This window comes from Anarrhichthys ocellatus, unplaced genomic scaffold (genome assembly GCF_004355925.1).
Source record: "Anarrhichthys ocellatus isolate YVR2014 unplaced genomic scaffold, GSC_Weel_1.0 scaffold964, whole genome shotgun sequence".
Taxonomy (NCBI): domain Eukaryota; kingdom Metazoa; phylum Chordata; class Actinopteri; order Perciformes; family Anarhichadidae; genus Anarrhichthys; species Anarrhichthys ocellatus.
Genome location: NW_022280938.1, coordinates 1 through 12,806, shown reverse-complemented (window position 1 = coordinate 12,806; position 12,806 = coordinate 1). Strand labels below are relative to the sequence as shown.

At 43.9% G+C, this 12,806-nt stretch overlaps 1 protein-coding gene across 1 annotated transcript; it reads left to right on the top strand.

Annotated features, from left to right (window-relative positions):
* Positions 1-352: 352 nt before the first annotated feature.
* Positions 353-12,604, top strand: LOC116377159 (thrombospondin-type laminin G domain and EAR repeat-containing protein-like; the record flags this gene model as incomplete). Its single annotated transcript, XM_031838730.1, has 14 exons — positions 353-434; positions 4,030-4,094; positions 4,164-4,325; positions 4,412-4,644; positions 5,075-5,165; positions 5,307-5,460; positions 7,075-7,206; positions 7,967-8,084; positions 8,186-8,300; positions 8,648-8,828; positions 9,292-9,344; positions 10,232-10,408; positions 12,063-12,241; positions 12,503-12,604. Coding segments are annotated over exons 1-14 (1,844 nt in total), but the record flags the coding sequence as incomplete, so codon positions are not given.
* Positions 12,605-12,806: the final 202 nt, after the last annotated feature.

The window sequence follows — 12,806 nt, the reverse complement described above, 5'->3', positions numbered from 1 at the left end:
TTATGAATATTTGTGAATTGAATTAATGTTCAGGTTCTCAGCTTATGAGGAACATCTCTTCTCTGTGGTGTAGACGGTGACCTGCTAAAAAAGAAAAACGTGTTTCTGTGGGTTTCTAAGGGTTAAAAGGTCACGAAAGTCAATAACTGAGAAGCTTTCCTGGTTTTCTATTAACGTTTCTGTTCATTGTGTTTCACAGACCTTTGAATAAACTGCTGAACAGAAGCAGAACATCAGAACCACCAGGAGAGTGACTGGACCTGGTTCTAGTGCACAGCTGGAAAATGTCGCTGAGCGGCGTCGGACGAGAAGCGGACCGGTGAGGCGGAATCAAACCCGCGTCGTTGCCGTGATGTTAGCATGTCGCTCCCTGCTGCTCACCTGGGTGATGCTTGCCACCGGAGTCCGAAGCCACAGCTGGAGACCCTGTACAGGTACGAGTCCACCAGAAACCTTAGAGGAAAAGTCCGGCATCTCTCCCCCTCCAGAGGCAGATAGATATCATGTTTCCAAGGCATGTTTAGCCTAGCTTAGCACAAAGACTGGAAATGGGGTGAACTGTTAGCCTAGCTCAACCGAAGCCCAAAACCAGCAGTGTGTTGGCTGTTGCTGGTTTACATATAAAAGTTTGGATTTTATTAGAAATATAAAAATACCAGCTGACTTAACCAAAACATTGTTCAATGAAAATATGTCAAGTTTTATTTAATGAGAAGACATTACATTTTACAGATTTTTACAGAGTTTCACTGGCATAAAAGATTAAGAAAGAGAGACTTTGTATGTGTTTAGCCTAGCTTAGCATAAAGACTGGAGGCGAATTCACCGTCCAACTTTAAAGTCTGTCAGATTTACATGTTAACTAACAAGTTAGTCATCAATCCATCCTGTAGTCAGCTGGGTTAACTCAGAGCTAACCCGTGGCTGGCCGTGCATGTTATACCTGGGCCTTCACTGCTGTCCTGCAGATGAAACACAGCTACCGTTATTTGTTTTGTGTAAAAATGAAGCTCAACACCTGTAGATACACTAACTGCAGAGTGCAGATACATGAACACGCTGAGAGTGCGTCTCGTCTCTGACTGCAGCTGGGACTGCTGCGCAAGGCTGCTATGAGAGTAACCTGTGAGAGCTTTGGGGCTCACGGCAGCACCTGCTGCTCGTTCACCACAGAGCATAACGTACGAGCTTTAACGTCAGAGTCACAGCACCAGAACAAGTCTCTAGATTTGTCACTCGTAGCTTTTGACAAAAAAAGTCTCCATGAGGGTTTAGAAAGTCGCCAACTTGGCAACACTGTCACCTGCTAAATATGTCCCCAGAGCAACATTGGACGTAACAATAGTTCCTATCGCATATAAAACCAAAAAAAAATCCATCTTCATAAAAACAAGTTGTACAAATAATAATATATAAACAAGCATATTAAAGCTACCACAGATGTAAAAAAAACCACATTTAACTTACCAGAGCTGCTGTTCACTATTTAAAGACAAAGTCCTTCTTTCTTTGTTAATAAAGAGTTTAATCCCACGGTTGTTCAGTACATCCGTGTGTTTTAGTTCCAGTAAGAAGTCCTGTGAAGGCCAGTGAAGACAGTCGAGCCTCCCCAGTTGTATTTCTTGAATACGTTTTAATGCGTTTGAGGCTGAAAATGTCCGCTCCACAGAGGCAGCAGATATTGGGATTGTCACCGCCCAACATGTCACGCTAGCCCACTGACCAATCACGTACTTTTAGGCCAGCTAGCAGGCTCTGACACGTCAAAGAATACGCCCAACATGTCAAACTAAAGATCTGATTGGTTGAACACTATGACAATCAACAATATCGTCCCCATTCACTTACACTGCACATGGATTCACTTGTGAGTCTGCAGGCCTCTGCCTCTGGTCTTACCTAGAGACACAGAGGTGAGATCTGATTGGATAAAAGCTCTACTTAAAACAAGCTGCACTGGAAGCAGAGCAACTGAGGAAGACGGGAGCTGTGCAATGAGAAAATAAGATAATGGGAAAAATATTACAATACATGTAGTGTATTTATGAAACATTATTAAATTATAAAATAGCTATAACTTTGTGATGCTGTTTAGGCCAGCAGAGAAGGCCTTGAAGGCCCTGACGGCCCACCACTGGAGCTAACTAACTCAAAGCTAACTGAACTTAGAAGATGACTTGATTGAAAATAGCTTTTTAAAACTATTTTGTATTTATTTTATTTTATTTATTTTCACTATCCAATCCAGGACCCTTTTAGCCGTCTAGCTTAGCATTGATACCTCGTTCACAATGAAACAGGTAGACGGCAGACAGACAACACCTTCTGAACAGAACAGGAAAAACAGACAGTTTGTCGCTATCACAATGGAATAAAATATATTAAATAAAGTTAATTTGTGTGTACTGTCTTATAAGGCATTTGGTTATAAAACTAAACTTCCTCTTAAACATCCTCTGTCTGACAACAAGCTCTTTCTGGTTTACATGTTCTATGTTATTTACTCGACAGATGCAGATATTAACTATGTAAAAAGGAGACATTGTGGTTTTAGCTGTTGGCATTGGAGCTATTTGTTGACCAACATCAAAATCAATGAGAGACTTCTTCTCTATTGATTGATTAGTTTGTCCTCTTAGTAAACTCCTGATATTAACATCAGTGTACAGTTTGTGGTCGCTGTGTTTCATGTGTTTCAGACGACTCTCTGCTGCTTTGTGCTTCTTTGAAATGTGAGATCAGTTTCTGTGCATGTCGTCCCCTCCCTCCATTCATCCTCCATTCATCCTCCATTGATCTCTCTGCAGCAACAGAACACACAGACAGCCTCAGAGGAGCTTAAAGGGGAATTCCAGCTAAAAAGCTAACATCGAGCTGTTGCCATCAGTTTAGAGACAAAGTATTTAACTCCCTCTACGTCTCTTCTTTCATCTAATTTCTGTCACCTTTCACATTTATGAACACAGTATATATTGGTCCTTGAGGCTGAAGGTTGTGTTCGGCTGTGAAAAACACAGCAAAATGTTTTTTTTAATATTACTTAAGGATTCCAGCTGAGTTCACTCCGTACGTAAGTCTGTAAGCTATTCCCTACGTTACTCCGTACGGTACTCCGTACATTACTTACTCCGTATGTTACTTCGTACATTACTCTCTACATTACTCCATATGTTACTCCGTAAGCTATTCCGTACATTACTCCGTACGTTACTCCGTACATTACTCCGTAAGCTATTCCTAAGTTACTCCGTAAATTATGGCGTGAGTTACGGTTACTCCGTAAATTACTCCGTACGTTACTCCGTAAGCTATTCTCTACCTTACTCTGTACGTTAGCCTGTACATTACTCTGTAAGCTACTCCGTACGTGACTCCATACGTGACTCCGTCGGTTACTTCGTACGTCACTCCCTACGTCACTCCGTACGTCACTCCGTACGTCACTCCGTACGTCACTCCGTAAGCTATTCCTACGTTACTCCGTAAGTTACGGCGTGAGTTACAGTTACTCCGTACGTTACTCCATAAGCTACTCTGAATGCTGCCAGAAGCTGATATCTGTGACTTGACTCACCTTTGGTTCTATTTTTAGATCACTGAAGCAACAGGTAGACAAGTTAAACGTCCCCTGAGGTGATAATGTGATCTGAGAGCAGATGAAGATTGATATCAAACTGACCACATGAGAGACACACTTATCAATCACAGTAAGAGGAAAACGTCCTGTCAGAAAGAGAACTGATAAAACCAGCTGTTGTTCAACATGTGCAGTGATTAAGTTCTGTTATCCTTAAATGGTTTCACTGAGTAAAAAATGCACTTTGATTAACACACAGATCTAAAAAACAGTTATGTGCCACTCTGTCTTTATGTCGATGTTTGTCAAGAGAGTTGGATGAATTAAAGAACATTAAAGAAAAGACAGAGTTGACTCTTTTCTGTAAATGTAGAGATGTTCTGTTGTTCTCTACATAGTGTGTTTAAAAGGCCAAAGTGTTTCTGAATAAGGAGTTTCTGTTTTTTTCTCAGACCTGCTGCCTCTTGACCTGCTGGCCAGAGCCCTGCCACACCCAGGACAAGCCCCGCCCCCACAGGTAGGACAGGTGGATGGAGGGATGAATGACTTGCTAGATAAACAAATGATCAATGAAATGACCGATCAGTTGCAGATGGTTCAGTCCAAAGGGTCTAGAGGCCTCCGATTTGTTGGCGCCGTGGCGACAGCTCTGAGTTTTCCCGCCTCTCAAATCTTCAGCAACTGTGACTACTTCCCTGCCGAGTTCTCATTGGTCGCCACCATCAAGATACCGAGACTGAGACAGAAGGTGAAACCCGTAGAACCGAGTGGAACCTGGTCTGGTTTCGTTCTGGTTCGCTCTGGTTCTCACTTGTCTCGCTCTCTTGTTTCCAGAGGAACGAGTACATCTTCTCTGTCGTGGATGAGGAATCTGATTCGCTGCTGCTGGGCCTGCATGTCTCAGAGACCCGACTCCACTTCCTGACCACGCCCCCCGGCGTCGGTGGGCTGAGCCGGCTGACCTTTAAGGACGTTAGACTGGACGATAACTGCTGGCACACGGTGGTGCTGGCCGTCACCGGACCGTACGCCACGCTGACCGTCGACTGTGGACTTCCTCTTGAGCTGTGAGTCTCCATCAGACCACTTAAGACCAGTTCAGCTTAGTCCAGTTCAGACAGGTGCAGTTCAGTTCACTTCAAGTTAAACTGGTTCGGTCCAGTTGAGCTTGGTTTGGTTTCTTTCAGTTTGGTTCAGTCCAGTTCAGTCTGGTTCCCTTGACAGAGTTCTCCTCATTTCAGGCGGTTTCAGTTCAGAGCGGTCTCATATGGTCCCGTTTGGTTCATCCTGGTCCACCTTTGTTAACCAAAGCCTGGTTCAGTCCAGCTCAGCCTGGTTTATTTTAGTTTAGACTGAGTCCTTCTGACTTAGTCTGGTTTTAACTTGACTTTGGTTCAGTTTGGTGAATTAAAGTAACTGAAATCAGAAGCATAACCCTGATCACACAGACCAGTAGAGACCAGTGGACAGGAGTCTAACTGGTTTCCTGTCTCCCAGTAAACAGGTCCAGTCGTTCCCCAGCGCTCTGAGCACCAGAGGGTCCAGGTTCTTCATCGGCAGCAGGAGGAGGTTGAGGGGCCGCTTCACTGTGAGTCTGTATTCAGGATCAGGACTTCAGATCTTCAGGGTCTTAAGCTGGGATAAGATCAAGACCATGTGGCTGACATGCTAGCACCAACATCTAACGTTAGCATCAAATTGAGTTCCAACTCGTTCTTTCTGTGTTCAGGGTCTACTTCGTCAGCTGGTTCTACTTCCTGGTTCAGACGCCACGCCCAGACTGTGCACGACCTCTGACCCCAACCTGGCCGAGCTGTCCGTCCCCCAGGTCCTAAAGTCCAGCCCTCTGCAGGCCGAGCACCGTGGACCGGTGTACCCGTACGGTGAGGAGGGAACCTTTTCTAGTTTCTGGTGGTTTTCGGTCCAATTGGACATTTTTTTAACTATGTTAACACATGTTAAGCTGTCCACATACTTCTGGTCGTGTAGAGAAACCCGGATCAGAACCTGTGGATCGGCTCCACATGAGGGACCTTTGACTGTGTTGGTGGTTCAGGTTGTAATGGTATCAGGGACTCAGTAACCTGAGCTACTGAAGGACTGACAGGATGGAAGAGCTTCCTGTGTGTGTGTGTGTGTGTGTGTGTGTGTGTGTGTGTGTGTGTGTGTGATTGACAGACGGGGTCTGCTCTACTGTTTGATGTATGTTTCCAACATCACAGGTGCTGACTACCTGGTACAGGTGTGTTCTTGTTCCTGTTCCAGTTCTTTAAATTTGGAAATTTAAAAATGTTTCACTGCAGTCTCATCTCTGTGTGTCCAGTACAGAACCCACGGTTAGCCTAGCTTAGCACAAAGACTGGAAGCAAGAGGAAGATGTTATCTTCCCAGCTAATGCTAGCATAGCTTTGTGCATCTCTAGCGTTGCTAGGATCTCAAGGTTTGATGTGATTATTGTGGCTTATAATGAGGCAGAGACGAAACTATATATATCAATCTGAAACATCTAAAGAGAGACAGGATTTCTGTTAATGTCTGTTGAGGTAAAGTGTGAGCAGCCTGAGGCTCTGAGAGGTAATAAAGTTCAGCAGACTGAACTCCCTTCTCTCTGTGACTCACAGTTTAAATTAACCTTTGGTTTATGTCTGTTAACTTCAGTCTCAGGAGATTTCATGCTAACAGACTGAGGCTAAAGCTAACAGGTCTCAGGTCATGATGTCATGCTAACAGACTGAGGCTAAAGCTACATCTTGTGCTACCAGAAGCTGCTAACAGGAGGTGCCACCAGGCCATCCTTATATAGCACTAACAACGACATCATGTCTGTTGAGTTCAGTGTTGTGTATCTTTGGGGTCGTTCTGTCTTCAGGCAGCTTAAAGCTTCAGGTGACTAATGTGTGATGATGATATATAAGTCATCGCTCTCTGTCTGCTCATAATGAAGACGTGTGGTTGAAGGAGTGACGGAAGCCTTCATTACCTTCACTTCATGAACACACAGCTGTCAGTTCTCTCCGTCTGTCAACCACACAGTCAGATACAGTTACTGATTAAGTGCAGACGCTGAAATGACAAATGATAAATGGTTTCTACTTCTGTGTCACTGGGATTGTTCCAAAGAAAAAGGGGCTTTCCATCCCTCCACACTGTCTGCAGGGGTAAACTGAAAATATATGTAAGAATGTACTTTTAATGCCACTTAAAACTTTTATACTCCACAATATTTCAGAGGAAAGTATTAATACTAATACATTAACATTTCAACATCTAGAACCAACCAATGGTTTTACAGGAAAATTACTTCCACCACCACAATAGTTTCTGTCAATGGACTAATTGATGAATGGACCAAATTTACTCAAAGTAGAAGTACCTGAAATGTGTACTTATGTACAGTCGGCTACTTGAGTAAATGTTTCCAGCTGTTTACTTTCAGGTCTGACCGCCCTCACACCATAAACTCCTGGAGACGTGTTGTTGTTGTTGTTGCGTTGTAGAGGCGGAGGCCAGAGTGACTCTGGGAAATCCTCCTCCATGTTCTGGACCTGAACAGGGTCAGCTGTGGTTCAACGCTCCGAGGAAAGGCCTGTTCATCTGTGACGGACTCACATGGAGGACTCTGCTGCAGAGTGAGTCTGCAAGTCTGGAATGTTCAAACACTATTTGTAAAATGTGTTTGCATCCACATCAGAGAACAGGAGTTGTAGTAATAATAGAGATTTGCAGTGAAATGAAAAAGAATAAAGTTTTATTTTGAAAAGGTCTTTGAGTTGATCAGTCATATTATGACAAAAAGTGATGTTGAAAAGCTGATTTTCTGTTTGTTAACAGCTAAAAGCAGTTGTTTTTATTCCACTTTGATGACGTGATTATTTTTTAAGTTTATTGAGATTTCCAATAAATATTTAAAATAAAGCACAATTAAATCAGGATGCTGTTTGTTCAACACTGATTTGACTTTTACTCAAAAAATATGATGAAAATAATAATAACTAGAAGGGACCTCCACAGTTCCCATGGGTACACAATAATTAGTTTATCTGCTCCAACATGTGATGGCTTCCTCCTGGTCATTGATCTGTCCACATTTAGACCATCATTCTTTATCAGACTTTGTTTATGTGACCGGCGGACATGAAGGCCACGTGGAATAGTTTGCACTACCTGCTATAATCTTTACCAATCTGCGCTCCATCACCAACACAATAGACGAGACAAGACATCTTATGTTATCTTAATGGAAATCAAACAAGTAGTTTTTATGCAATGCTGCTGACAAACAAATCAACAAACCCAACAGAAGACAAAACAACATAGAAAACGTATCTTGATCCAGCACATGTCCAGAAAACCAGTTTTATCCGTCTCCTCTACTGTCTCACATGTCAGGTCAGGAGCGTCTGGACTATGTGGAGGACTACCAGGATCTGTACACCAGCTCAGAAACCTTTGATGTGGAGGTCTTCTCCATCCCGTCTGAAGGTCTGTTCATGGCTGCAGCCAACAGGTAAAAACAGATCTAAGAACGGGACCGGATTGTTAGACCACCTACAGGTCTTGAGGACACAAAGGACTGACCTGTGTAACCCCTCACGTCTCATCCTGTAGGGACTCTCGTCCCGGTTCAGGTCTCTACAAATGGAGGAACGGGTCATTCCAGCTCTACCAGAACGTCAGCACTCAGGAGGCTCGAGCCTGGAAACACTTCACCATCGGAGATCAGGTGAGAGCTGTTGCAGCTTTCAACACAAATCTCCTCCAGAGAGAATAAACTGGAACCTTTTACAATCAATCAAAACCATTCGATTATCAATAGATGCCGATCGACTAATCAACTAGAATAAATACGGTCTTGTTGATTTAACCTAAATTGAATATGTTATTATCAGATATAAGGGAACATATCAATCACTATGTTTTGTATTTTCACACAAAAGTTAATGTTGTGCTTGATTTTGATTTCTGGTCATTTCTGGCGCAATCTTTTCAGATTAAAATAAATTCACTCGTACTTCCTCTCACTGCTACGGCTGTTTGACCTGCTGCTGTTGTTGTATTACTTCTCATCAGATTTTCCTGGTGGTGGCGAACTCCAGGGAGGCGGAGCCTGAGCTGTCAGTCATCTACCGGTGGAATCGGCGGCGGCGGCGTTTCCTCCGTCACCAAACTCTTGAGACTCACTCCGCTCTGGACTGGGAGGCCTTCCACATCCACAACCACAGCTTCCTGGTGGTGGCCAATCACAGACGAGGTAAACAAACCAGAAGAAGAACCTGTAACAGGATCAAAAGCTCCAGAGCAGCTACCAGAGGGTCTCGTGTGAAGTTTAAAGCTCTGTGAAGAGTTCAGAGAGTTCAGAGCAACATTAACATCAAACACACCTCCACCTGCACATTCATGTGGTGTGTGTGTGTGTGTGTGTGTGTGTGTGTGTCCTGTGAAGATAAAACACTCATTGATCTGAGCTGAAAGGAAGGAAAGAAAGATTGTTTATGATCTGACCGTCTGAAAGAAAAACACAGAAAGAAAGAAAGTCAGCTGATGCCGGTGTGCTGTGGTTAGATCTCACACACACACACATTTAAAGCAACAGTCCAACGTGTCTTCTCCAGCATCAGATGAGACGTTAGATATTTATTTAAACTACATGAAACTAATTACATAATAATAATAATAATAATGTGATTAAAGTGTCTCTGTGTCCTCAGCCAGAGACTCCAATCACAACATCCACAGTGTGATCTACAGGTGGAACACAGACACAAAGGTAACGTCCTCATAAACACTGTCCTCACACACTGTCCTCACAAATTGTCCACACAAACACACGGTCCTCACAAACACTGTCCTCACAAACTCTGTCCTCATAAACACACTGTCCTCACAAACACGGTCCTCACAAACTCTGTCCTCACAAACACACTGTCCTCACAAACACTGTCCTCACAAACACGGTCCTCACAAACACACTGTCCTCACAAACACTGTCCTCACAAACACACTGTCCTCACAAACACTGTCCTCACAAACACACTGTCCTCACAAACACTGTCCTCACAAACACACTGTCCTCACAAACACTGTCCTCACAAACACACTGTCCTCACAAACACTGTCCTCACAAACACACTGTCCTCACAAACACTGTCCTCACAAACACTGTCCTCACAAACACACTGTCCTCACAAACACTGTCCTCACAAACACACTGTCCTCACAAACACTGTCCTCACAAACACTGTCCTCACAAACACACTGTCCTCACAAACACTGTCCTCACAAACACGGTCCTCACAAACTCTGTCCTCACAAATACACTGTCCTCACAAACACTGTCCTCACAAACACTGTCCTCACAAACTGTCCTCACAAACACGGTCCTCACAAACTCTGTCCTCACAAATACACTGTCCTCACAAACACTGTCCTCACACACACTGTCCTCACACACACTGTCCTCACACACACTGTCCTCACAAACACCTTAAATCCTTAATATCCTCTTATCTGCTGACCTGTCTTTTCTTGTCTTCACCCATTCTTTTCTGTCCTGTCCTTTCATACTGAGTTGTATCCTCACCTGTTCTACCTTGTCTACCTTCATTGTGTCTCATCGTCTCTTGTCCTGACCCTCTGTCCTCTCTGTCCCTGCAGCTGTTTGAGGTGAACCAGACTCTGTCCACGTCCGGAGCGTATGACTGGGAGTTCTTCTCCGTGGGACCGTACCACTTCCTGGTGGTCGCCAACACCTTTGACGGTCAGACCACCACCATCAGCTCCACCGTGTACGTCTGGCTGGACGGCTGCTTCCAGACATTCCAGAGCATCCCGGTCAGTGTCTGTTGTCTTTGTGTAGTAGATCTGAAGAAAGCAGGTCTGGTATACCTGTACAGGTGAGTCTCTACCTGAACAGGTGATGAAGAGGGTTATCTCAGTTCAATGTGTTATTGAAGCTTCTGTCTGGATTAAAGGAACATTCAGGTTCTTTGAAGACCTCGTAGATCTGTATCAGAGTTTACTGATGACAAACACCTGTACCTGTTTTATTGGGCTTTTGTAACCTGTATATTAATGAAATAAGATCCTTCATAGCACAGCTGACCTGCATGTTTCCTGCTTCTTCATTCTCTCCTGTAATAACTCTGAAGGCAGGACATCCTGCAGGTAAAAAGGTATTAAGACTAAATGTGATGACAGACGTTCACATGAAAGCACTTCTTTAAAATCACTTCATGATTTATGAAAATGTCTTTTTACTTTTTTTGCTCAGTTAGTTCATTAAAATGGAAAATAAACCCTCCAATTAAAACACAGGAACCAGAGGACTGTAATTAATGTGTGTGTGTGTGTGTGTGTGTGTGTGAGAGAGTGTGAGTGTGTGTGTGAGAGAGTGTGAGTGTGTCTGTGTCTGTGTCTGTGTGTGTGTGTGTGTGAGTGTGTGTGTGTGTGTGTGTGTGAGTGTGTGTGTGTGTGTGTGTGTGAGTGTGTGTGTGTGTGTGTGTGTGTGTGTGTGTGTGAGGGGGTTTCCAGCAGCAGACTGTTTGGACTCGTCCATCAAGGCGGATCATCTCACTGAAGACTTTTATTGGATTTTTAAAAACCGCAAAAAACATGTTAAAGCTTCATGAATCTTTAATTCCACTTCTGACAGAAACAGTCACAGAACACTTTGTGTAATTGATCTATAAATAGATCTCAGATCAGAAATAAACACCCTGCTGGCGTCCTCTAGAGGCTGCAGGAGGCATTACACCCACAACCAAAAATACACACTGATGATTTCTCTGATGACTGAATTATAAAGGCTCTAAAATGTAGAGAGTAAAGTCTTGAGTTCTGCATTTTGGCCGTCGCCATCTTGTTTTTGCAACCAGTGAACAGGAAGTGACCATATCTGGACTGAGGAGTGACGTAGAGACGCCGTATACGTCGCTGGTAGAGACCTGTCAATCACTGTAGCCCTGCCCCCTAAAGAACGGTGATTGTAACATGCTGTAGCTTCATCTGTAACTCTTTTTTTTATTGTTGTAAAAATAAATTGTGTTTTTATTCTTAAAGAGCCGTTAAAGAATTAAAAATGTAAAGTTTGTCCTGATGGTGGTGGTAGAGAAGATCATGGGCTGATTAAAATCTGAAGGGTTCAACCTCTGGAGCACAGGAAGCAGATAAGAGCATTTCAGGACAATCTGATCCGTTATGATCAGAACGTTTTGATACTTCTTGTGTGCAAGTGGAGCCTGATGGTGGGGCTGGAGAAAAGGTCAGGGGTCACCAGAATGACTGGGATTCATCCTGCGGGGAACATGAATTTCCACAGTGGCTTTAATGGAAATCTGACCAGTCGTTGTTGAGACGTTTCACTCTGGAACAAACTGCTTTACACCTGGTCATCTTCCCTGTTACGTCATTGTATTAAAAAGTAAATGTACCTCGATGCGAACGTTTCCCGTCAGTGGTTACCCTCCATTTATTCCTCTCCCTGCAGACGGTAGGAGCGACGGACTGGGAAACGTTTCAGATCGATGGCAGGTTCTTTCTCGCTGTTGCCAACAGTCAGAAGGTTTCAAACCACGGCCCGGATCTCTACAGCATCAACTCCACCGTGTACGAGCTCAACAGGCTCACGCAGACCTTCATCCGCTTCCAGGACATCCTCACACACAGGTGACCAACCGGCTCATTGCAGAGCAGCAGGTCTATAGAATCAGGTTTTTTTGGGCAATTCGGTGATGTTTGTCATTTTATGTTGCTAATTCAACAGTCTGCCTCAAAAGATTGAGAACCGATCAGCTGCTACATACACACTCACGTTTATACGAAATGTATCGGCAATCTCCAGTTGTTGGGCTGATGTTGGCCGGTTGTCGCCCAAACCTCATTGAGAACAGAGAGACCAAAAACATGACATGAGGTTGTTTTGTTCAGTGCTGTGGACTGGGAGTTCTTCACCATCGGAGAGGAAAAGTTCTTGGTTGTAGCCAACTCTCATGACGGCAGCTCCTACACTCTGAATAGTGTCGTCTACAGGTGTGTACTTCCTGTCTGTTGGTGTTTGTTGGTGTCTGTTGGTGTGTGTTGGTGTCTGTTGGTGTCTGTTGGTGTTTGTTGGTCTCTGTTGGTGTCTGTTGGTGTCTGTTGGTCTCTGTTGGTGTCTGTCGGTGTCTGTCGGTGTTTGTTGGTGTCTGTCGGTGTTTGTCGGTGGTTATTGGTGTCTGTTGGTGTCTGTTGG